This window comes from Amblyraja radiata, chromosome 1 (genome assembly GCF_010909765.2).
Source record: "Amblyraja radiata isolate CabotCenter1 chromosome 1, sAmbRad1.1.pri, whole genome shotgun sequence".
NCBI lineage: Eukaryota > Metazoa > Chordata > Chondrichthyes > Rajiformes > Rajidae > Amblyraja > Amblyraja radiata.
Genome location: NC_045956.1, coordinates 69,962,212 through 69,989,336, shown reverse-complemented (window position 1 = coordinate 69,989,336; position 27,125 = coordinate 69,962,212). Strand labels below are relative to the sequence as shown.

The following is a 27,125-nucleotide window of genomic DNA, read 5'->3' as shown; positions in this document are numbered from 1 at the left end:
TCGAAAATTAGGCCGGATGGCTAAATTGCACGCACTTCATCACCCCATTTGATTTCCTAATATTTCCTGTGCCAAAATGCTTCACTGCGCTTGAGTATACACAAAGGAAAATCTCTTTAAATTCTCAAATTTGTCAAGTGAAAATTAAACATGAGAAATTCATACCTCAAACAAAAGAGGAGCCGGCATACTTTATAACTTTGTCTGTGCCTTAGTTGGCTGCTATTTGCATACCTTGATTTTCCTTTGTGTATACTCAAGCGCAAGTAGAAAATATCACAGTGCCTTGTCACATGTGACAATAAAGTATTCCATTCCTTTCCTCAGTTTCTGCCAGCACAATCACTAGCCACCCCTTTTCACTAACCACATGCCAATGTTAATTGAAAGGTAGAACTAGGATCGACACAGAAATGTTGTTCTTGTCACCCACGAGCCCAGAGTCTGCCTCAAGAAAGCTGATATTCATCTTTGAGGTAGTAGAAGCAAGGTCTGTGTCGATTAATGGAGGGATAAAGGCTTCTTGGAGCCTTTTCCTCCACGTGGGCCGAGTCGTAGACATCTCCTGGTGTCTTCAGGTGTTACAGTGATCATCTCATCGTCCGACATAACATCACATGCTCTCACAGTGGCACTGCAAAACTGATGAGTCTTAATCTAGGGAACAGGACAAGATTACTTCGGACAAGTCGTGGGAGAGTATTGGATTAGAGGGCAGAGCCTCAGAATTAAAGGACGTTCTTTTAGGAAGGAGATGAGGAGAAATTTCTTTAATTAGAGGGTGGTGAATCAGTGGAATTCTTTGCCACAGAAGGCTGTGGAGACCGTCAATAGATATTTTTAAGGCAGAGATAAATAGATTCTTGATTAGTACAGGTGTCAGAGGTTATGAGGAGAAGGCAGGAGAATGTGGTTAGGAGGGAGAGATAGATCAGCCATGATTGACTGGTGGGGTAGACTTGATGGGCCAAATGGCCTAATTCCACTCCTATTCCTTATGACCTTATGACAGCATATCAACTGAAAGCCTGTGTCAAACCAATTTCTAAATGTTAATGACTAAAATACATCTATAATTACAAAGAGCCTTTTCAGCTGCTCCCAAAGATATTGTCATTCATGCAGCACTGTTGATGTGGACTTTCTACAGTAATGTTAGAAGAGAACGTAAATCAAACGGCAGCATATTCACGATTCCTACCTGGTGTATTCGAAGCTGATGAGTGACCACTGGATGTGGAACACGTTATCGCTGACGATGTTGGGCTTGCTATCTTTCACCAAAAACTTGAATGTGTCCATGGTCTTTTGAATCTTGTCTTCATTTAGAATGTAGCTGACCAAACCCAAGTTAATATCCTCTGCAAGGAAACAAATTTGGAGAGTTTGTTGTATGTAAAATAACTATAGCTCAGCTCTTGCCCTTTACAGATAGAAAACTAACAAATAATTAATTTGGATTCTGAAACAGCCTGAAGAAGGGTCCCAACCTGAACTGACACCTGCTCATTCCCTCCCCAGACCTGCCTACATGCATCGATCCATGTTCCCCCAGCACTTTGTGTTTTACAAAGTAAAAGGGACCTAATGCAGCCAAATGGGATTATCATAGATAGTCATCATGGTTGCATAGACAAGATCACACGCCCCTCATGCATCAAGGGCACAACATGCCCAGGACTGAAACAAGCTGAGGGATCAGACTACAGGAGAAATGAGGGAATGAAGAGCCCAGTAGACATTAGAGATACAGCATGGAAAAAGGCCTTTTGGCCCAGTGGGTCCGCGCCAAACATCGATCACCCCGTATACTAGCATTACCCAACACGCACTAAGGAGAATTTACAATTTTACCAAAGCTAGTTAACCTACAAACCTGTACGTCTTTGTAGTGTGGGAGGAAACCGGACCACCCGGAGAAACCCCACATGGTTACAAGCAGAACGTACAAACTCCGTACAGGCAGCACCCATAGTCAGGATTGTACCCGGGTCTCTGGCGCTGTAAGGCAGCAACTCTACTGCTGCGCCACTGTGTCACCCCAATAGCTTTCTGACATGAAGCTGAGGTTGTTTCTTTTGAAGAAGAAAACAGGCAAGGTTGCTTGGTCTGGCCTCGGGCTGGGAGAGGTTGGGTGGAAGGGTTGGCAAAGGAGGCCTTCCTGGGTATGGAATGGCTGCTCTGGCTAACAGAACCACATCCAACTGAGCAGGAGGATGATCAACATCCAAGGCACACAATTAGTTCTGCCCGTTGCTTTAAATAACGGGGCCATTGGTACCATCCTGTGTGTAGAGCACCCACAAAAGACAGGAAGAAAGCTCCAAATTCTCTCTCATAAACCATGATGTGAAGCAATTAAACTTGTCTGCTCCATCTGAGTGCTTTTATCTGAAAGAGCCACCAGTGCATGAGATCAGCAAGACAGTTGATGAGAACTCACCCTGCGTGAATGATAATATAGGGGCTCCGGGCCTCAGTTTGTTCTCCAGGTGTCCGTGGCTTGGCTCCGAGGTTATCTCATAAACCAGTTGCTTGTCTTCCGTGTCGGGATCAATGGTGAACAGTTCCCTCTTTGTGATCAGGTTCATGGCCTGATTGGGAAAACATAATTATTTCACTGAATTACGACATGTGAAGGAAACGTTGTTATGAGAATTGAAGTTGGTGTCTGAATTATATGGATATTAATGTAGGTGCAGGAAAACAAAATCAATAAATACAAATGAGCTTCGGTCTTCCATTGGAGAGAGAAACAATTGCATCTGATGAAAGATCATTGACCTGAACATCTGTCACTGCTCTGTTAGCTGAGTATTTGCTGCATTTTCAGCTTGTATTTCAGGTTTCCCTCGGAGCTCATGTTGTCGACCTCCCCGTGGTGAGCCTTGTCAACTGACCTCAGTTAGGCGAATGACAACAAACAGAGACAGCAGCAGAAATAATAACGAACAAACAACAACAGCTTGCAGACCTAATGCAACCTCAGTCGCCGCTGCTTGGCGCCAACCCGGAGCACGCGCCCTTTTTAGGGCGTGCACCTACAGATGTCGATCCGGATGGCATCACCCAGCTGCAGCTGAATACAGCACATTGAACTGGCAACAGCCCCCGGAGGGCGTTACATAACTTCTACTGCCTCAAACGCAAGAAGAAGAGGTTTTCCGTCAAGTCCCTTATGGGCCCCTGTGCACCCACAGTTGGGTTGGAGAGGTGACCATGGGACCACAGGAGAGGTGACCACAGGAAACCTATGCTCCTTTGTTGGACTCCTCTTGTGGCGACAAGAGCAGATCAGAGGCCAGGGATCCTGCAGCATGAAATTCACCCCAACGTCTGTCCAACATCTACAAGCTCAAAGAACTAGGCACAAAGTGCTGGAGTCACTTAGTGGGTCAGGCAGCTTCTATGGAAAACATGGAGAGGCAATGTTTCAGGGTCGAGGACCCTTCTCCAGAGCTGCTGCCCAACCACTTGAGTTACCCCAGCACTTTCAGTCCTTTTTGTAAACTAGCATCTGCAGTTCCCTGGGTCTATATCTACAAGCTCAAGTCAAGAACGTAATGGAATTCCCTCCACTCACCTGGATGAATGCAGCATTAAGAAGCTGGACACCATACAAGATATTGAAGCCCATTTGATAGACACCCATCCACAACCATTGATTAAATCCACCACCGACACCAACAGTAGCAGCAGTTTGTTCCATCCATTGGATACACTGCAGTAACTCAACAAGACACAGCATCTTCCAAACACAACCTTTACTATCCAGAAGGTCAAGAACAGCAAAACCTGGAATGTGTCCTCCAAGCCACACACCACCAAGACCTGGGAATATGTCACCATTCCTTCACCGTCACAGGAGAAAGGCAATTTTCTCAGTTGATTAAATTATGTTAATTTAAATATTTTTGATAATATATAATAAGATTGTATGCGTGTGCATGTGTGAGTGTGAACATGCTTTTAGTCCGTCAACTGTTACAAATATTTAAGAGTTTCAAATCTTTTTTTCCTAAATGCTTTTGTTACCCTCGTCCATGTTACCTTTCAGCTTTGACAGCTGGTGAGCCTGAAGGCAGAGTTTTGTTGGCTCAATAAGCATTTCCTGTCAGCAGAACCAGTCACATGAGCTGGGAGAGGCCCAGAGTTTTCATAAGCTCATAAGTGGTAGGAGTAGAATTAGGCCATGTGGCCCATCAAGTCTACTCTGTCATTCAATCATGGCTGATCTATCCCTCCCTCCTAACCCCATTCTCCTGCCATCTCCCTATAACCTCTGACACTTGTACTAATCAAGAATGTACCTATCTCTGCCTTAAAAATATCCACTGACAGCCTCCACAGCCTTCTGTGGCAAAGAATTCCACAGATTCATCACCCTGACTAAATAAATGTCTCGTCACTCCTTCCTAAAAGAATGTCCTTTAATTCTGAGGCTAGTTCTCTAGTCCAAAACTCTCCCACGAGTGGAAACATCCACTCCACATCCACTCTATCCAAGCCTTTCACTATTCTATATGTTTCAATGAGGTCCCCCCCCATTCTTCTAAACACCAGCGAGTACAGGTCCAGTGCCGACAAATGCTCATCATAGGTTAACCCACTCAATCCTGGGGGTTTACCTGACGCACCGGAAGCTTGGAGCCAGCCAGTCAGTGGAAGGCTGTGGTCAGAACCACACCTGAAAGACTAGTGCGTCATAGCTCTCCCCATACATCAGTCTATTTACTTGGTGCTCTTCATGCCTTAACTCTGGTATAGGTTCACAGGAAAGCAGTTCAGATACATGAACAAGACTTTTGCAAAATTTGCACTGAAGTTAGTTTTAGAGATACAGCACACAAACAGGCCCTTCGGCCCACTGAGTTTGCACTGACCAGCGATTCCGCACATTAACACTATCCTAAGGGCAATTTATACCAAGCCAATTAACCTACAAACCTCTACGTCTTTGGAGTGTAGGAGAAAACCAAAGATCTCGGACGCAGGTCATCCCACAGGGTGAACGTACAAACTCTTTAGAGACAACACCCATAGTCAGGATCAAACCCGGGTCTCTGGCACTAATGCAGCAACTCTACCACTTGCCACCATGCTGTTACTGGAGCATAAAGGGAAATTTGGGAAAATCCCTGTAGATAAGGTTATATCGGCATCTGAACCATAAAGGTCTCCAAATAGTAACTGAGCAGATTATTGTCAGTAGTCAATGCTAAAATTATCTAACAAGTACAATAATCTGCTTCAACTATTTGGAGATTTTCATGGTTCAGATGCCGATTCGTGCTTGCTCCATTTAACAAAACAAGGTCCTGTTTCTTCTTGCCCTTCAAGCACATTGGGTCCCTGGTTCATAGGAACCCAGTTTCCATGCTCTTTTTAGTTTCACCAGGCCCCCTGTTCCTGTGGTCCCTTGAGACTCACATCGAACATAGATCAGTACAGCACAGTAAAGGCCCTTCATCCCACAATTTCCATGCCGAACATGATGCCAAGCCAAACTCTGAACTGCCTGCAACTAATCCAAGTCCCTACATTCCCTGCATGTCTATGTGCCTATGTGTCTATGTGCCTACCCAAAAGCCTCTTAAATGCAACTATTGTATCTGCCTCCACCACCATCCCTGAAGCGCGTTCCAGGCACTCAAAAAAAACTTTCCCTGCACATCTTTGTTAAACAATGTCCACTGACCTTAAAGCTATGCTCAATAATCATTGGCAGTTCCACCCTGGGAAAAAGGTTCCGACTGTCTGCTCTCTATACACCTCTTTTTAAAATCTCTTCCCTGCACGGGAGACCCGACCTTTTTCCTGTCGGGTCTCCGTTGTTGTTGGGGCCTAGCACCGTGGAGCGGCCTCCAGCTGGAATAACCTGGGGGCTCCAGTCCCGGAGCCTGCGGCGCTGCGGACTCACTATAATGGGGCTGGCCGGCCTCGGAGCGTGGGGAGTGGTGGTGACTCGCTGCTGCGGCCCGACCCCGGAGTTCGGAAGCTCCAGCTGCAGCCGCAGGTCCGGTGGACTGGGATATCGGGAGCTCGCGGGTCCGAGTGGAGACCGCTTTCAGGAGCTCCCGCAACGCGACTTCTCCAGCCCGTGTCGCGGGGTTGGAACGACCCGGAGCGGGGCCGTACATCGCCCGGCGCGGCTTCAATGGCCGCGGGACATTCCAGCGCCCGCCGGGGGCTCCAACTTGTGACTTTTCAGCCTGGAGCGGGGCCGTACATCGCCCTGCGCGGCCTAAAATGGCCGTGGAACTTACCATCGCCTGCCTGGGGCTTCAACATCGGGAGAAAAAAGGTGCAGGGGAGAGAAAGACTTTGCCTTCCATCACAGTGAGGAGGAGATTCACTGTGATGGATGTTTGTTTAAATTGAATTGTGTGTATGTCTTGTAGCAATTGTCTTTGTTTGTATGGCTGTGGAAACTAAGTTTCGTTTGAGCCTCACTGAGGTTCAAATGACATGTAATAAATATTCTATTCTATATTCTATTCTATTCTAATTAGCCCATTTTCTTCCAAGTCGGAGTAAATCCTATTCCGAAGAATCCTATCCAAAAGTTTCCCTATCATTGATGTTTGGCTTGTTGGCTTATCATAATCATACTTTATTAGCCAAGTATGTTTTGCAACATATAAGGTATAGAAGGCCATACAGTCATACCAATAAAAAGCAACAAAACACACAAAGCACACTTTAACATGAACATCCACCACAATGACTCCTCCACATTCATCACTGTGAAGGAAGGCGAAAAAAAGTTCAATCTCATCCCTTCTTTGTTCTCCCGTGATCGGGGGCCTCGAACCTTCCGTTGACGGGGTGATCATGGCTCCCGTTGTCGGCGGCGTTTGGGCCCTTGCGTTGGGGCAATCCTGCGGTGGGCGGGGGGATTCTCAGCTGCCCCACGCCGGATGATCTGACCCCAGGTAGGGGCTGGTCGAAACCTTCTGCGTCGTTTGGAGCTTCCCGACACTGCCCGAGACTGCGAGCTCCTCGATGGTGATGTCTGCAGACCACGGTTGGAGCATCAATCCCAGGCAAGCGATCGGCTCCGATGGTAAGTCCATGGCCCCGTGGTGGGGCTCAAAGTCAGTCCCGAGCAAGGCCGCCAGCTCCATGATGTTAGGTTGCCGAGCAACCGGAAATACGATCCGGAAAACAATCGCATCTCTGGCAAGGTAAGAGATTGAAAAAAAAGCTTCCCCGACCCCCCCACCCCTCCCCCACATAAAACAAACCAGAGAACATTAACACAAACTTTTAAAACACACAAAAAAACGAAAAGACAGACCGACTGTTGGCAAGGCTGCCAACACGGCGCCACCCAATGGAAATAAACCATAACTCCCTGGATTCTCCCTACTTCCCTTCTTAAACAACATTAGCTACTCTCCAGTCCTCCGAAAATGGCCTCTGGCTACAGCCCTGTGGCTCGCCCGGCTTTGTTTCCCTGCATACCCTTTAAACTTACCAATGTTTATTATATTATTGTGAAATATTTAAAGAAGTGAATTAGAAGTTCCTTTACTCCAGGGATGCTACCTGACCCGCTGAGTTACTCTGGCTTTTTGTGTCTATCTTCGGTGTAAACCAGCATCTGCAGTTGCTTCTGACACACTGTGAATTAGAAGTGTACTGGAGTATTGATAGAAATAACATCCAAGAGTCTAGCAAATCTACTTGCACCGCCAATGTCCAGCAAATTCTGGATTATCAGACTTTAAATTAAATTTATACATTGAAAGGATAAATGTAAGGGAATTTAAAGGGGACTGTTATTAATTCAAATAATTTTCAGTGTAGAGAGGGGTTGCTCTTTGACAGGAGCTCCCGTGAGAACGTGGCAGCAGTTATCAATAAATACACATCGCAACAACACAGGAATTTATTCCCTTGTAAATAACTACACTGAATGCACAAAATTCCGTATTTAATATAAAATCAAAAATTGCTGGAAACACTCAGCAGGTTAAGCAGCATCTGTGAAATGAGAAACAAAAGTCATGGCCTAAAACATTAAACCTGTTTCTCCATCCACACATGCTGCCTGATCTGCTGTGGGCTTCCAGCATTGTCTATCTATAGTCAGATTTCTGGCACTCACAGTTTTGTTTTCTGATTTTCATTCCATCTTTGGTAGGTTAATGTCAAGTAATCATTCTTATAACAAGCTTTGCAAAATAAGATAATGCAATCAAAACTGAATTGTATTACTTTCAGTGTTTGCGTATTGTAAAAGGGTCATCATGACATTACACATCTCTATCAAAATCTAATCTATGTTAATCTTGGATTGAAACATAAATTAATTGATGCAATTGCTCATTCAAGTTTGTTTTACTGCTAATGTTATTATCCTTCAGAAAACTACCTGGCACAGTATCCATGTTTCCATAGTACAGTTTGCCTTGTTAGTTGCTATTTACTGCTCTGTACACTTTCATGAAGATAAATATTAGTTCAAATTGAGTAATCAAAAGCAATTTGAGAATAACACAAAGTGTGTGTTCCGAAAATCAGAATGGATGTGTTCTGCACACATACAATGAATGTGTGAGTTGATTACTGATCTGCAGCAGATCAGAGCACATGGTTTATTTGATGTGACAGGCAAATTAACAAACTGACAACAGGAGCACTGGCACATCCTCGGAGAACGGAAGCTGAAATATACTGTTTCAAGATTATTATCTTAAATTTCAAATCCTTTCACGGCCTTTGCTCTTCTGTAGACTAAAATCCTCCCAAAATGTCAGTGCTCCTCCACTTCACCTCTTTTAAGAAGCCTGGTTTTATTTACTCCAACTTTATCGTGTTATCTCCATATAAAATTCTTAAGGGATTGGACAGGCTCGATGCAGGAAAAGTTTGTCAGCAGATTCTCTCATCTCCAAAACTTTTGGTCAATTGTTAATGATCTGGGAATTGTACTTATTTCTTCCTCTTCTAGCATGGGTTCCAGCAATGTTTCTTTTTATGCATGTAATTATTTTAATACAAATGGCCAAATTAAAATGTTATCCCACACATAACTGGATTTCCGTGAAAAATCGTCTGGATTTTCCCGAGTGGAACATGCCGCTCATCCAACACCAGCCCAACTCCTCTAGACCTTGAAAGTTAATCTCAGTGTCTACCAAGGCCCTGGAGCAGAGTGGCAGCAATAATATAATTGGGTAATTACCAAGCCTAACAGACAAAAAGATCCCTGGGAACCAACCCAGTGCACACACATTTCACCCAGCATTCCAGCCACATTGCCCCTTTCTCCCCCTTCACACTCTGATCCCCAATCGCCGTCCCACATTTCCCTTTTATCCCCCCCCTCCTTCTTCCTGTCCCATTCCAACCATATCCCTTTCTCCAGTTTTACATTTCACACCTCCTCTTCTCCCCTTATCTGACATCCTTTTGATTGCTTTCCACTTCTAGCCTTTGTCACAATCTCCACCCATCTCCCTAAATTCTTATCTCACCCGTATCCACCTATCACTTGCAAGTGACGGTCCCACCCCAATGTTCTTTCTCCACCCTACTTCAGTCAGTCTGTCGAAAGGTCCTGACCTCAAACATCGTCTGTCCATTTCCCTCCACTGATGTTGCCTGACCCGGTGAGTTGAATTGAATTGAACACTTTATTGTCACAGTGAAATTCCTTGCTTGCATTAAAATAGCCGCCAAGGTATTCCTCCAGCACATTGTTTTTTACCTGTTCCCATGATAGAAACGTATAAAACTATTAAAGAATAAAAATAACGTACCAAAAAAAGGTTTAACCACAATTCCTTAAACCATGATTAAATAATTAGAAATATTAAAGATAAAACAAAGAATAAATGACCTAAACATTAACAGCAGAACACAAAGGGAAAATTATTGGTCAAGTTCGTCTGGCAGGTTTGGAACTTGCCAGCCCTTGCACTTAGGAATACCCACAGCTTCATGCAGTCCTACCTGCAGGTCTCTGTGTCCTGAACCATGCATCCATGCAAGGAACAGATTGTTTACTAAATATTGTTATTACACAGTGCAATTTACATAATTTATAAAATAATTTGTAACCACAAACTCATTAATAAAGACATAAATAAACTTTCTGTCTTAATTTACTGCTAATTAAAAGATGCCTATTGGAACACATTCAATCCTAAGACTGGGACCCCGACCCAGACAGTGGCCATTTAGTTTTTATAATTTACTATTATGAACTGTTCCCATGGACCCTGATCCTTCGCATTACCTCTCACTCACCCTGTCCTGAAGCCTAGGCCACAATCCAGCTCTGAGTGCAGGCACACTCCCATCCATAGGCTCTGACTGCCAAGAGATCCCTCTACCTTTTCCAAACCGGTTTAGGACTCATCCATGGGTCCTTTCCTCTCTCACCCAACCACCACCAAGTCTTATCTTTCTTTGCGCATCGAGAGGTATGGACAGCCCTGAACGTTGCAGTAAAGCAGTCGATGTGTGTCTGCCCCAACCCTCCAGTTCACATGTAACGGCACGGGTACTTCCAGGACAACAATTGGGGGGCTTAGTTTAAGGCAAGAGGTTTGGAGAGAATGTTGGAAGAAGGAAAAAAGGAACTTTCCCCTGCATCACCCACTGAGTTTCTCCAGCATTTTTGTCTACCTTCCCCTAAATGGTGGTCGAAATCTGAAAGACGTATCGGAGGGAATGTTGGAGGAAGAGACTCTCACAACATTTATAAGTTTTAATTTACTGCTCATATTGAATGGCGGTGCAGGCTCGAAGGGCCGAATGGCCTACTCCTGCACCTATTTTCTATGTTTCTAAGTTTCAAGAGGAGCACTTGAATCCACAAGGCATGGAAGGCTATAGACCAGTGCAGGTAAACCAGAGGTTTGTCATGGACCTGGTGAGCTGAAGGAACACTTTCTGTGGTGTATGAATCCGTGATGAGGTTGCTTGGCCTGAGTCTAACCCGACTCATCAATTATTTGGGTCAGGCAGCATCTGTGGAGGAAATGGTGATGTTTTGGGATAGGTCCCTTCCTCAGGGTCCTGACCGGAATGGCCACCTATCTGTTCCCTCTGCAGATACTGCTTGACATGCTGAGTTCCTCCAGCACTGTGTGCTTAGTTCAAGATTCCAGCATCTGTAGTTCCTTGCGTTCTCCACTACTCAATTACTCTTTTACAGAATCAGCGATTCTATCAATTAATTGTTTCAGCAGATAAATATTGCATTAAACTAATACAAAATTCATAATTTGCAATGCAAAGGAGAGATTTGATCAGTTGCCTGACTGGTGATTTGAATCTTTACAGTTACTGGAAATACATGAAATGGAATTACTTTATTATTCATAATCTCCAGCCACTGCAGTCCCAGGTTGGTAACAATTCTTGGAGTCCCGTCATCCACAGGCAGAATATCAATCTTAAATCTCTGGGGAGCAGCTGTCACAATCTAGTTTCAAATAATCAGAAAGACAAAAGGATGAATTAGGTTAGCGTTCTATATGTGTACAATCACGAGAATGCTACCACCCGCGGTTTAGATAAGCACATCAAAATTACACAAAGCTCCAGCTCACCGCCACCTCCAGTGATACTTCTAAACTCCTGAACTATCAGATTATCTATTCAATATCAAGGCCAAGACTCTCCCCTCTGATTTCTTGAGAGGAAGACTGAGAATGTATATTAGATGCACCCTGTTGCAGGAAACTGTGTTGTGTTTCTGTCAGGTTTGAAAAGATTGACTATATTCTGCACCATCCCGGATCCTCCAATTCAAATGGGTTATTAATGTTATTTTGTGGAGCTGCTTGGTTATTTCTTCCTCTTTAGTTATTCCAAGATCTTTATGGTTCACAACCTTAGCTGAGAGGTAGATGGACTGGATGTCCCTGGACTGCTGTTGATTCCCCATTCCAGTCCCGGGAGGTACTGAATCTCCCCTTGTCATTTCACAGGCCTCTTTAGAGTTTAGAGATACAGCACAGAAACAGTCGGTGCCGACCAGCGATACCCCTACACAAGCACTATCCTGGGGACAATTTACAATCTATTTTCGAAAGCCAAATCAACCTACAAACCTGTACATTTTTGGAATGTGTGAGGAAACTGAAGCACCCAGGTTAAACCAACCCAGTCACGGGGAGAACGTACAAACGCCGCACAGACAACACGCATAGTCAGGATTGAACTCGGGTTTCTGACGCTGCAAGGCAGCAACTCTACCGGTGCGCCACCATGCCACCCTCTTTGCTTCCACACATTTAACACATGCCTCTCACACATTTTTAAAGCTCCCACATTCCTTGACGTGATAGGAACAACACAAAATTACATAAAGCCATGAAAAGACGGTGTTGGAGTAACTCAGCCGGTCAGGCAGCATCTCTGGAGAAGATGGATAAGTGATGTTTCGGATTGGTACCCTTCTTCAGACTGATTGTAAAGGTGGGGGGGGAGGAGAAAGATGGCAAGGCAGGACAAAGCGTGGCAGTAATAGATTGATATTGGTGAGGGTTTTTTTTGATTGGCAGATGGTGGACAAAGTCCTGAGATGAAAAGACAGAAGGTGTGAGATTAAAGGCTTGAAGAGTTGCAAATTGTGAAGCTTGAGGAAGGTAAGTAGGTGGAAGGGAAGGGGTGGAGAAGAATAGTTGTGCGTCCAGGTGGGGCACAAGGGAGAAGCCCCTCCTCTCTTCCAGATTCCGTTCCTCCCCTACAATCAGTCATAAGAAGGGTCCCATCCCAAAATGTCACATGTCCATGTTCTCCAGAGATGCTGCCTGACCCATTGAGTTAATCCAGCATTTTGTAAACCAGTGTTCAAGGAACTGCAGATGCTGGAAAATCGAAGGTACTTTTGTAAACCAGTATCTTGTCTTGACTCTCGAATCCATGTTGAAACAAGGAACTGCAGATGCTCGTTTCAAAAAGGGACACAAAGTGCTGGAATAACTCAGTGGGTCAGAAAGCATCTCTGGAGAATATGGATAAGTGACGTTTTGGGTTGGTCTGAAGAAGGGTCCCGACCCAACCTGTCCCCGATCTCTGTTCTCCAAAGCTGTTACCTGACCTGCTGAGTTACTCCAGCACTTTGTGTCCTTCTCTAATCCACTGTGTATTTTTAATCCACTTGTCTTTGGAAAGAACTGACCTCTTTTCCCTCCTCTTCGACGATGAAGAATGGATTGGTCCCATCAGTCACAGTGAAAGCAAAACGATCTTTGAAAGAGTTGCTGCCATCGTGATTGTAGCTGATGTGATTCTGGTAAATGTCATCCATTGTGAACGTGTTGGTCTGACGATAGTGATGTCCGTTATTAGTGCGCTCAATGGTCCCATGGCGCGGGGGTTGTACAATGGTAAAGGTCAAAGATACAGCCTGTGTGTCAGAGTTCATAGCAATGGGCAGTCATTCAGGTCAGTTCATATTTTTTTCCAAAAATAAACTTTATTCAGCATAAAAACTATACATGCAAAACAAGAACAATGAATAAAATTCTTCCGACCCTCTCAGCGTTTATACTCATTACTGATATATTGGATAGTGTTTGCAAACTATCCTTATACCAAGCACTCTTACCATTCATATGCCCCCCTGGATTGCTATTCCCTCCCTTCTTTGAGGGGCGTCTCCACCAGACCCTGGTCCCCGATATCCAGCTGCAGAATGACTCTAGACAGTGGCCCTGCCCCACAGAGCCTTGGCGTTAGCTGCACCAAGCTTCAGCAAGTCCTTCAGCATGTACTTGCACCCTTGGAATGGGTCTGTCGGCGACATTTCCTGATGGCCATCTCGCTCTGCTGGAAGGTCACCAAGTTCCATCAACTGCGAAGAGGTGAGCAAGTCTCTTCTCCGTAGCAGCTGTCCCGAGGGCTGGTAATGAGATTTCTATGATGCAGGAAGGATTAGACTGGGAGGGCTCCCCTCACTGCCAGCTTGGTGCTTGTTGGTGAGTTTCTGGTGATGAGACATTTCGCCAGACAAACTGGGCAGTCTGCTCATTGAACCACGCCACAGGATCCTTCGAGTCTTTGTCCTGCAGTGCCTTCAGGATATTCCATGCTGACCACTGCCCGAGGACTTGTGGTCAAAGGTGTTAGTCTGGAAGAACTTTTCTGCAAAGGATAGGTGGGAAAGCAATGTCCAGTTGTTGGAGTCAGGCCCATCCTTCACAACACCAGGGACAGGTAGAACCTCAACAGGTAGTGACACGTACTGTCCACATGCTTTGGCTCAACACACAGCCTGATGCAGCCTCAAGATATTACCTTAGCATTAACACAAGGAGTATCTACAACGTTGTTGCTTAAAAAGAGAGCACAGCAGCCCCACTAAAACTCTCAGCCCCCTTAATGTTTATACATGACTGCACTTCAAAAAAGCACTTCTTTACTGTAAGCATCCTGAGGTGTTTTATACAAATAATTTTTACAACTAATTTCTCTCAGCATATCTACTCCACTGAAATTATTTAACATAAATCAAATGAAAATAGCAATGGAATTAAACATGTGAATTACATAAGGAATGGAAAATTGATGGTTGCGTTTCTATGTAATGTAGAATCTTAAATACTACTAATGTGGGAATAAAACAGAAAACAATCAATGTGGGGTTGTGCCCTGGTGATTATGGATGTACACCTTTAAATTTCAACACATTGATATCATTAAATAAATCAAATGAAAGAATGAGTCAATGCAGGAATCTATTCCATTTCCTCCTTGCTGTTACATTTACATACTAAAAGCAGCAAAGATATTTGGCTCAGCGAGAAATTGTGAACAAAAGAAGGCAGGAAGTATAGCTTTCCCTCAATAATGAGGAAGCAAGCTGAGATAACGCTGGTTTGTTGCCGGATTTAATACTCACCTCTGTGTCTGCATCAGTAGCCTTCAGCTCAAATTCGGTTATGGTCTTTCTCACTCCCTCTTGCACTCGCATTCCGGGAATTTGTAACACAGGCAGTGCATCATCCACAGGCCGAATAGTAATGTAAAATGTTTGAGACACCTGATTGAACAAAGAAAGCGTGACAATGCTGTTCTTAGACAAAGATTGGCGCCACTTTAGGTAATGTAAGTTTCGTAATCAATTTGTTGTAAAGTCAATGCAACAAAGATAGTTATAGGCTATTCAATTCAGTGGCACAAATCGACACCCATGTGTTTACCTTTAACTGCTTCCTCGGTTCAGGAGCAATTAAGAATGAAATATACATTCTGGCATTGGCAGAATTAACATGGCAGAGGTTATGGTGTCAGAGGTTATGGGGAGAAGACAGGAGAATGGGGTGAGGAGGGAGAGATAGATCAGCCACGATTGAATGGCGGAGTAGACTTGATGGGCCGAATGCCCTAATTTTACTCCTGTCACATGACTTATTCACTTAGGTGCACAGACCTGCTGACATATGTGTGTAACATATCTAAAGAAGCTTTTACTGTCCTTCTTAATATTCCTGGCCAGCTTCCCTTCGTACTTCATCTTTTCAGCCCGTATTGCCATTTTATTTCCTCTGTTGTCCTATGAAAGTTTCCCAAACCTCTGGCTTCCGGCTACTCTTTGCTATGTTATACATCTTTTCTTTTAGTTTTATTCTATCCCTAACTTCTCTTGTCAGCCACGGTTGCCTCCTACTCCCCTTAGAATCTTTCTTCCTTTTTGGAATGAAATGATGCTGCGTCTTCCGGATTATGCCCAGAAATTCCTGCCATTGCTGTTCCACCATCATTCCTGCTAGGATCCCTTTCCAGTCTACCTTAGCCAGCTCCCCTCTCATGCCTTCATAGTCCCCATTGTTCAACTGCATCACTGCTACTTCCGATTTAACCTTCTCCTTGCTGATTAAAACTAATCATATTATGATCACTACCTCAAAGCGGTTCCTCTACCTTGAGTTCTCTTATCATATCTGGTTCATTGGACAACACTAAATCCAGAATTGCCTTTTCTCTGGTCGGCTCCATTATAAGCTGCTCTTTTCCCAAGAACCCTTTTTTGCTTAAGTCCAAGTCAAGAGTCAAGAGAGTTTTATTGTCATGTGCTCCAGATAGGACATTGAAATTCTTATTTGCTGCAGCACAACAGAATATTGTAAACACAATACAGAACAGGAGATAAAAGTTCAGTGTGTCTATATACCATAGACCATTTATATACACAATAAATAAACAGATAAAGTGCAATAGGCTGTTATTGTTCAGAGTTTGGAGTTTGGTGGTGGACCCTCCAACACCTCCAGTTTAAATTCCATTTGGAATAATTTTGGAGGACCAGGAAACCAAGAAGCAAGAGTTACTCCAGGGAGTTACTACAGCTCCAGGGAGTGATTCTGCGTTGGTTTTCAGTGGTTACGACGAGGCAGTGACTGGACAGCAATGGCAGTCTGATCTCCCACAATGCAAAGGGAGGGAGAAAGTGCCCGGCGCTGACCAGTTGCTGTGGCAGTGCACATGTGCAGGGCCACAGGAGTGGCCGGAGAGCGGAGAGCCGGCGGCCCGGACACGGATGGCGGGCGGAGACGGAGAGTGACAGGGTGAGAGATAGAGAGGGAGGCTCGCTCAGAGTTGAACGGCAGGTGTCCGTCCGGGGTGCTTGCCAAGCCGGGCAAAATGACACGCCTTTTAGGTTGCATGGCGGGACTTTAGATAGCCATTGGCACCCGGGCAACCGTTAATTTCAAGCCCTGGCAACATTATTTATACTATTTACAATGCCCTTGCAGCGTTCCAATCAAAATGATGCATTTAAGGTTTGCAAAACTGCTATACATTTTATCAATTTAGGAGAAACAAGGAGAACACCTGGACCCCTCACCCCTCATCAACAGCATTAATTGCTGTGGCACCATGTTGATCTCTTATGCTCTGAGGCACCTTCCAACTTGCCATCTCTTCACCTGGCTTTAGAAGGTTTCAAAGTGCCCCACTTTACCACCCACATCCAAATCCTCACTGAATGCATTTTCTTTCCTGTGCATACAAGTACCATTGTGAAATGCAAATTTCCAGTCTCAAACCAGCACTTGCATGTTAATTGCAACCATGAATATTAGCCCTAACAATACCTCGTTAAGACCATCAGACACTGAAAAGATGAAATCATCGGAATGTTTCTCCTCATCGCTTGTGTGGACATATTGAATGCTGCGAGCTGCCAGATCAGCCTGTGTAAAATGGGTAGTCTTTATTCCTGTTGGAAACAATAAAACATGAACACAATAAAACATGGATCACTAAATCATCTGGAATGAGTAGCTGGAACAGAATGCTTCAACCCTTGCAGCAGCTTTACCAGTTTAAATGTATTGTGACAGAATGAGATAAGATAAAAATAAATTTTGAAAAACATTGAACGATGAGAGAGGATAGACAAAAACGCTGGAGAAATTCTGTGGGCGAGGCAGCATCTATGGAGCGAAGGAAATAGGCAACGTTTCGGGCCGAAACCCTTCTTCAGACTGGAGAGAGCATGGTTTTGTGCGTGCGAAATCAGGTCTCATGAATTTGCAAGAAGAAGTAAAGGGCCTGTCCCACCTACGTGTCCTTGGCACGCAAATTACGCGACCGCATCATTGCGTTGAGGCACACGGGCATCGTGTGGCCGCACGGGGCCGGTCCCACTGAGAAGCGCGGAAGGGTATGTAGTAGTGCGCGACATCGCGTGGGGCTCCGAAATTTTTCTAGCGAGCGAAATCTTGGCCAGTCGCGGAACTGACGGCCAAAGTGGGACAGGCCCAAGACCCTGGCACGACGCAACGTCTCTCCTCCAACAGCAGCAATGGCAGTCAGGCAAACGATCGCTTAACTCGGCCTGGGGCTAACGGCCGTTGTGGACCAGATCCGCCCCCACTCCTACTCCCGGAGCAGGGCCAAGAAAATTGAAGATAGACACAAGACGCAGGAGTAACTCAGCGGGACCGGCAGCATCTCTGGAGAGAAGCAATGGGTGACGTTTCGGGTCAAGACCCTTCTTTCAGACTGAAGAAGGGTCTCGACACGAAACATCATCCATTCCTTCTCTCCAGAGATGCTGCCGATCCCGCTGAGTTACTCCTGTATTTTGTGTCCATCTTCAAATGACGTCACGTGCTCCAGATGGCTGTGCGGTCGAATGAAGTCACGCACGACCTTCGTGGGACCGTCGTGGATCAACGCGACCACGAGGTCGAGTAATTAGCGTGCCAAGGACACGTAAGTGGGACAGGGGCTTAACCAAGAAGGTTGAGAAGACGTCCATGTAGACTTAGTCGACATGGACTTCAGCAAAGCCTTTGATCCGCATGGTAGGCTAATCTGGAAGGTGAGATCGCATGAGATCCAAGGAGAGTTAGTCAAGTGGATTCAAAATTCCAAGAGGTTAATCAGGTTAGAAATCTTTTCCTTGGAGCACAGGAGGCTAAAATGTGAACATATAAGGTGCATGAGGACAACAGATAGGGTTAATGTACAGTCTTTGTCCCAGGGTAATGGAGTCAAGGACTAGAAGGCAAAGGTTGAAGTTGAGACGGGAAAGGTTTAATAGGAACATGAAGGGGAACATTTTCACATAGAGGGTCAATATATGGAATAAGCTGCCAGAGGAAAGGGTTGGGGTAGATGCAATAATAACATTTAAAAGACATTTGGACATGGATAGGAAAGATTTTAAGACATTTGGGCCAAATATTGGCAAATTAGACTAACTTAGTTGGAGCATCTTGGTTGGCTTGGATGAGTTGGGCTGATGGGCCTGTTTCCATGTTGTATATTTCTATGACTCTATGTATAAGTATTTTGAAGGCTGCCCCCAATAACCACCTGAACTGAGCATAATTTTCAGCATATTTGAAGATATCCAGTTCAGGTTTGGCCTTTAGTGCATGAAAATTAGTCCAGAAAGGAGGTCGGCATTTGAAACTGCGGCATTGTCAGCTTCAGGAATCAAATGGATTAAATCTGGTTCAACGTTGAGGCAGAGGGACGAATATGAATTCCACTTTTCACTGCTAAATATTGATTTACCATACAAAGTGTGCTCGAAAAGTGAACTCCGTTTTGACGTATTATACAATCTTTGATTTGTAAGGTGGCTAAAATCAAAACAAATCCAAGGTAAGAAAGAGAAAATATAAGTAGATCATTTACAAAACATATTTTGAAATTACAAAACTAAATGGAAAAATGTTTCTGGAAAGATTTGTTTTGTTACAATCATAAGTATTATTATAAAACTATTTACTATTTAAGTTGAGAGGTTTGTGCAGCCAAAATCCCTGCTCATTATAAGATCAGTACAATGGTGATCAATATAATTCCCAAGAAAGATAATTATTCACTTAACCTGAATGAAAGCATAATGGTCAAAATATTCACTTGCTTATCCTTTCATGTCTTAAATGCAACAGTCCTTCACTGTTTTTCTGGTCCGATTGTTACTGATTGTTAAATAATCCCCATTTTCAAAGTGAAAGAGCCAGGAAGGGGAAAGGTGGGCAAGAACAAGGTGCAAATTGCAGATTTCACCCTATGGTTATTCTTAGTTCAAGTTGGGCCTCTATTGATGAAATCAAAGAATGCAGGTAGACTTTCAATCAGAATATTAATTTTAAAATAATTTTAAATTAATCCTATTATTTAAATAGTTTTATTAAACTGTATCTCTTTAAGGGATCATACTGCATTTCAATCATCTGCAGAAGCTGAAGATCAATAACATTTGTCCCTTTTACCTGGAGAAGCAGCATGTTCAATGTGGCCCAGCCGAGGTTGTTTGGTTAATCTGTAGGTCAGTTCCCCAGGCTCACTGTCCTGGTCAGTGGCTGACAGCTGAAACGTTGTGATTTTTTTCACCGAGTTTTCTTCCAGCACTAAACCTTTGTTAACTAGAATGGTTGGCGGAAATTTATCTTCTGCAAAATAAAAACACAAATTACCAATGATAACCTGCCTGCAGGTATTGAAAAGGACACAAAGTGCTTGGGTAACTCAGCGGGTCAGGCAGCAACTCTGGAAAACGTGGATAGGTGAAATTTCGAGTCAGGTCCCAAACTTAAAATAAATGTGTCCATTTTTGTATTAATCAGCATCTGCAGTTATTTGTTTCTACATTTTGGTCAGTCTGAAGAAGGGTCTCGACCCAAAACATCACATATCCATGTTCTCCAGAGATGCTGCCTGGTCTGCCGAGTTACTCCAGCACTTTGTGACCTTTTGTGTGCTAACCAGCATCAACAGATGTTTATTTTATACACAGATATTGAAAATTGTAACCTTGTCACCTTGTGGGAAGGGATGAGTTGGATTGATTGTTCCAAGTCTTGATCATTCCTCCTCCCTTAAGGGGCTGTCCCACTTGGGCAAACTAAGCTGCGAGTTTAGAAGAGTTTGCCCTGGACTCAAACTCGCAGCATGGTCGACACAAGGTCCTAGGAGGTTGTATGAGGTGGCTGGAACTCACCTTCATGCTCGAAGAAGGTTCTCACCTACCCGCGGCCTCAGCTAGGCCGCGGAATTCTGTTTTAGCATATTGAAACATTTTCCGTGAGTAAAATTTGGTCAGCATGGGTCTTTTTCACTCGTAGTTCAGTGGAGTGGGGTCGCTATGTAGTTACAGTAGTCGTGGGCAGCCGTAGACAATGTTCTTTGCTGACCAGGCATTTTGATTGGCACATTGGTGTTTCACGACCTAGGAAGACCTACAGATAGGTAAAATACCTGCTAAACTTTATTATACTTCTTAAAAGTGTCTCCACTCCTTCTCACCCCCCCCCCTTCTCTCCCCTTCTCTCCCCTTCTGTCTCCCTTCTCTCTCCTTCTCTACCCCCCCCCCCACCCCGTGCTCTCTAAAGGACTTACTGTTACTGTGGCAGCCGTTTGCCTTCATCTTCATCGCGCAGACAGCGCTCCTCCGCTGTCCCTGCCCGCCACCTTCGCGATGTGTTTGTGTGTGTGTGTGTGTGTGTGCGGTCGGTAGATGCAGCTCGCGGTTCGGTCGATCCAGCTCGCGGTTTCAACGCGGCCGGTCGATCCAGCTCGAGGCTTTCCAGGCGAGTGCCCTCGAGCTTGAAGGTCGAAGGCACTCTTCTGGACTCGCGGATTAGGTCGCCACAGTGGGACAGGCCACTGTGTTACTCTGCAAACCCCTCACTGATCCAGCATGTGCTTACCTGACAATTTAGAGTTACTTTGTGATTCCTGTTACAGAATCTTTTCATTTATTTTACTATTTAAATACTTATTCACACAGCACTTTTGTGAAGATTGTGAGATCAACAAATGAAACATAAAAATATAGGCAGGTTTGCTACCTGGCGCCCCAGCAAATGGCAGCCTTGATGGAATGTAAGTCATGGTCTGCTGAGGGGAGAAGGAATCAGACTTGCTGAACGTCGGATGTTCCGCAAAGTTAACATCTGCTAAAAGTGATTCTATGAACACAAACGGTGAAAGTCCCTTGCATCCAGTACTATGCTATCTTTGGTCTTAAAAGGGGCCATGATAAAGTCACCAAATGAATGTCCGATCCATTGATAGATGTGGAACCAAATTAAGATCTAATTTAACAGATTTTGTTGTTGTTGTTAAAATAAACTTTTAATGAACTTCAATGCAGAGTGATCCCAATCCCTCTAAAGCTTGTGAAACTCATAGCACAGATCTGAGAGTAGAACCATGGGCAATATGTATAATATTGCCAGTTATCTTGGCAAGTTACTTTGGAAATCCTAATTTGAGAAGTTTCACTGGCATTAGTAGCAGAGATGATTGGGGGAAACACCCTGGTATTTATGGAGACATAAGGAACTACAGATGCTGATTTACCATTTTGGGTCGAGGCCCTTCTTCACCTTTATGAAGAAAGGGCCCAACCCGATATGTTACCTATCCATGTTCTTCAGAGATGCTGCCTGACCCATTGAGTTACTTCAGTAGTTTGGGCCTTTTTCTACCCTGGTAATTATTCTATTTTGAGCACAACTGTGATGCAGGCAAAACACAACCCATACACTACATAAATGTTAAGTTTCAGATGTAACACTTTCTAATGAGGAAAGAAAAACAAGAATAAAGTCACTCTCACCCAATACAGTGATGAAGAAAGATTGATCGATTTGTTTATTTCCATCTGAATCTACAACATCAAATTTGAAAGCAAAACTTCCACCAGGCTCCCCCTTTTCATGTCGATATTCTATATATCCTGCAACAGAGAAAAGTGAGTCATGTTAAAAAGATTTCTCATCTTTATTTCTGCATGGTTTTAATTGTTTTTTCCATTATTATTTTGTCAGTATTATCAATTAAGTTACAATGAAAGATTAAAGTCGTTAATAATGTGCTCGGGTTGAATACAACAAAAAGTACAGATTTCTAGGTTTAATTTGTTTTCCTAGGTTAGAGTTTTTCCTTTGAAATACCACTCATCAACACTGAAATATTCTCAGTGAAACAATAAACTTGAGACATTGTAAGAGCATCAATCCAATTCAACATCGCATCACCCATAATCAAATAGACTTAGAAATGTCTAGGATTACACACATCTTTACACTTTCAAGAGCGACATCAACAGATACAAAATGTAGGTCTATGTTTCTCTTTCGGCTGCTGACGGACCCACCGCAGTTTTGAAGCATTGTTACATAGAAACATAGAAAATAGATGCAGGAGTAGGCAATTCGGCCCTTCGAGCCAGCACTGCCATTCAATGTGATCATCCAAAATCAGTACTCCGTTCCTGTTTTTCCCCCAATATCACTTGATTCAGTTAGCCCTCAGAGCTAAATCTAACTCTCTCTTGAAAACTTTCTCTTGAAAGCTTTCAAACATTTCCATTTATATGCAAGCTATTACAGAATGTTCAGAGCATGTAGCTGATGAACATCCTAAACAGGCAGGTGACATTGTTCACAGTTCAGGTAGGTGCTGCAACCAATTTCTTGACTATTCTATCTAAATGGTCAGAAGGTCAAGTTATCCTGCTGCACCCAGATTCAAAATCTGTGCTCCAAATGGGTGTGTAGGTCTCTTTGCTGAGGTCATGATTAAATTGCTGCTAGATTGCATAATACCAGCAGATTCACCACTAGCAATTTTCAATTCATGCGAGCTTTCACAAGGATCTATTCTTTTTAAACTTATTTAGTTTTTAAGACTAAGTAAATCACACGAGATAAAAAATGATATGAAATTGCTGAATGAAAAACATGAGGAGTCCTTCATTATCAGGAAAAATATATTCAGTATTTCAGACAGCATGGAAACTATTGCCCAAAAATGTGACCAATTTGCTTCCAGCTATAATGTGTGCACAAAATAAGTTTTTTGTGTGTGTTAGGTTGCACAAGCAATCGTTTCAGCATCAATTAGCACTAATGAGCAAATTGGTCCAGGCACCTCTGGATGTGATGCACCTTAGCGTGGCTGACAACTAGCCCATTGTCGGATGCATAGCTCATGGCACCATGAGTCACGCACCACAAGTTTCCTCCACCTGGGTGGGGGGGGGGGGGGGGGGGGGGGGGACCAAGCGAACCTACCACCTTCATTAATATTTTACAAGATCAACTCTTATTTGCCTGCACATAACCTATATCCCTCAATTCCTTGCATATCTATGTGCTATTCTAAAAGTTTCTTAAACACCACTATTGTAACTGCCTCAACCACCACCCTGGGCAGTGCATTTCAGACACTATCCCATTCTCCTCCATGGACGTCTTTGCAGCCTCAGTACTTACAAGGCGGATTTACTCTACTGAGGTCGGTCTGGCAAGCACAATATAGAGGTCTTGACAAGAACGGCCCAGGTCCCCTCTTAGTGCATGAATTCAAGTTCAAAATAGGAATGGTTCTGGTTTACATGATATTTTGGCATGTTTTGCTATTTTAGGGGGAAAATGTTAGGGGGAACGCTACATGTTATGATACTAAAAGAGGTTGAACCCCAATTAGTCAACACGTTCTTGAACTCTTCCTTTGGGTAGGCAGAATGATGCCGGACATTATTCTCTATACTGGAACAAAAAACTGTGAATATTGGAAATCCATATCAAAACATTAGAAGTTGCCTAACCTACTGAGTGCCTCCCACATTTTCTGTTATTCTGCACATGGCTGATTTTACCATCAATATTACCAGTTAGACAAGAAATTTCTGACAGACATCCACTCATGATCTGAGTTGCTGTATTATTTTTTAAACAATTGTGTAGTCTGTGACACCCACTTACCTTTGTTAATGTCAGCTTGGGTAAATGTTTTAACTGGTCCCCTAATCGAAATTTGAACCAAATTGTCATTTTTAGACATCTGCAGTCGCCCGACTGTGGGGTCCTTGGTGAGAACAAACTTGAGCTTTTCATCATCGGAATCAATATCTGTAGCTTTAAGGTGCTGCTGTGTGATTACTGAAACAGATCCTACATGCAAGAGAAATTACTGTGTTAATAAGCAGAATGCCTTCTCATCTCCTGGTTTGTATTATGCAACAAAATACTCTGCTTTCTCCAGTTAACCCTGTCCCTCTGTCTGTTTTGGGGAACAGAGTGGCACAATGGCGCAACTGGTAGAGCCACTGCCTCACAGCGCCAGATAATCGGGTTCAATGCTGACGTCGGGTGCTGTCTGTGGAGTTTCCTCCCAGGAGCTCCGGTTTCTTCCCACATCTCAGTGAACTGCAAGTTTGAAGATTAAATGGCTTCTGTAAAATTGCCGCAAATGCATCGGGACTGGATGGGAAAATGGAGTCATGTGCACAGGAGACTTGTGGTTGGCGTGAACTCAGTGGGCTGAAGGTCACGTTTCCATGCTGTATCTCTAAACTACACAACAGTGTTTTTTGCTCTTTGCTCTGTCATGGACTGAGACAGCCCCTTAAGAAAAAAAATTAACATGATGCAGAACCATGGCAGTAATCCAGCTCTCATGTAAACATACGGTGAAATTCCATCTGTTTTCCTCTTATAGATTGGTTAAAAAGGCCTTCCTATTATAACCAGGTTACAGAATAAGTGCAATGATTGTGATGGAGTGGTGCAGCATTAGTTTGACCACAATTTGAGGACTGTGTTCAGGGAAGGTGAGCTGACACTGCGAAAAGTGCCGACGTGATTTACAATGATGTTACAAAGGCCAGAATTTTTTTTAGCTATAAAGTAGGACCTGGTTTGACTGGGAGCAAAAGAGACTGCGGGGAGACTTAATTGAGGCTGGGCCCAGATACAGTAAACTGGAAGTTCCTAATACCCTTCAGAAAATGGTCAAAATCCAAGGGAAAATGATTTAAATTAATTGGTCGAATGATTCAAGGGAAGATGAGGAGAAATCTTCCCACTCACAGGATGTACTTGGGTCAGAACTCACTGATTAAAGATGTGGTAAAGACAGAATTGCTGAACATGTGCCTCAACATCTGCTCCACACTGACCTGCAGACATGAAAGTTGCATTTAAGTTGAATCGATCTTTTTGACAAGTATAAACATGATGCGTCGAATAGCCTCCTGAATAGCATGCCTGTGCCTGGCAATGAATAAAAATCTATTTGGGACCATGTTCGTCTGGCCAGATCAATAACGGAAAGGAGATGCCTAGTCAAAGTGAGGGGTGCCAGCACCTTTCGGACTCAGAGATTGAATTGTTCTTTTGTTGGCACACTGTGCTAACACACTCTGCTGAGGGCTTTGAACCATTGCTATTGAACCATTGTGGCTACATTCTTCCGTCCCTGGCAGTTCCTTGCCCAATTGATTGAGATTTACTTTAGTGTAGAGATATAGCGTTGAAACAGACCCTTCAGCACACCGAGTCCACACCGACCATTGATCCATGAAGATTAGCACTATCCTACACATGAAGGCCAATTTACAATCTCTACCGAAGCCAAATTAACTTAGAAGCTTGTACGTCTTTGGAGTGTGGGAGGAAGCTGGAGCACCTGGAGAAAACCCACCAGGTCATGGGAGAATGTAAAAACTCTGTACAGACAGCACCCGTAATCAGGATTGAACTCAGGTCTCCGGGCGCAGTAGGCAATAACTCTACCTCTGCGCCACCGTGCCGCCCCATGAGCAATGTTTGTTAGGTACTTGATATGACAGTAGGGTACAACCCTATGTTCATCTTCAGGTTCCAGATGAGGTTCAAAACAACCTCTCTGACCCGTCCATCTACCAGTGGCAAACTCCACACAACTCAGATTAGATGGAAACCTCCTTCTTTATCTTGCAATGGTCCACTAACATGCATCGGTAGATGCGGGTGAAGGTACTGTACTTTAGCAGGCAAATCCGTATTTAAAATAAGCTTAAGTGAATCGAATTGAAAAAACAACAACATAGAAAGAGGCCCAGTGGCCCACCGTGTCCATGTTGTCCATCAATCACCCATTCACACTACATCTAGCTTATTCCAATATTATAATCAACTATTTTAACAATAGGAGTGGACTTTTGTAGTGGGGTTTTCCAGTTTTTGGACTTAACCTCAGCAAGAAGCATCCTAGAAAAGTAGAGTTAGCACTGCTGCCTGAGATTTCCCACCGACTTTACTGCAGACAAGCAGGATACCACAACACAAAGTTACTGCCGAAATATGATCCACGTGCCTGAACGCTTGTTCTTGCCTGCTGAGAACTGTAGGCCTTGGTTGATCAATAATCGCGGCGACTCATTCTTCTGTTTTAAAATGAAGAACTCCATTTTCCCATTTTCCGTGTAGAGGCCATCCGTAAAGGAAAAACGGAATTCATCCGACTGTGTGTTGGTCCCATCGTGGGTGTAAACAATTAACTCGTCTAACACATCTTGGTATGTGAAGGAGGAGCCTTGCGTCAATATACGGCCATTTTCCAGAGGCTCTGAATAAAACTGCCTTTTCCGTAACTTGCCTGTTTAATTTGATTAACTAATAGGTCAATTCAAAGAAAACATGATTCATAAATTAAAGACAGTTAAGAATATTACTATATTACAAACCGTTGATTGGTGAAAGTGTGTGACAAATTGAAATGTGATATACCCAAGATTACTCATGTAGAACATTTCTTAATTGTATCCACATTTAATAGGAGAGCAATGCACAAAGGTCACACAGTAAAAAGTGCAGATGTAACTCATCAAGCTTTTAATAGACAACTGGGGTAGC

The 27,125-nt window shown here is 43.7% G+C and overlaps 1 protein-coding gene across 2 annotated transcripts in view; it reads right to left on the bottom strand.

The window, feature by feature from the left end:
• Nucleotides 1-27,125, bottom strand: part of fras1 (Fraser extracellular matrix complex subunit 1) — a 518,669-nt gene that overhangs the window by 76,207 nt on the left and 415,337 nt on the right. For both annotated transcript variants that reach the window (XM_033023871.1, XM_033023878.1), the window contains 10 exons: nt 26,587-26,868; nt 24,213-24,401; nt 22,061-22,180; nt 19,710-19,889; nt 17,067-17,191; nt 14,870-15,010; nt 13,148-13,375; nt 11,330-11,443; nt 2,444-2,594; nt 1,202-1,361 (listed from right to left, as the gene is read on the bottom strand). In XM_033023871.1, the coding sequence (XP_032879762.1) occupies nt 1,202-1,361; nt 2,444-2,594; nt 11,330-11,443; nt 13,148-13,375; nt 14,870-15,010; nt 17,067-17,191; nt 19,710-19,889; nt 22,061-22,180; nt 24,213-24,401; nt 26,587-26,868 (1,690 nt within the window). The remainder of the gene's footprint in view (nt 1-1,201; nt 1,362-2,443; nt 2,595-11,329; nt 11,444-13,147; nt 13,376-14,869; nt 15,011-17,066; nt 17,192-19,709; nt 19,890-22,060; nt 22,181-24,212; nt 24,402-26,586; nt 26,869-27,125) is intronic.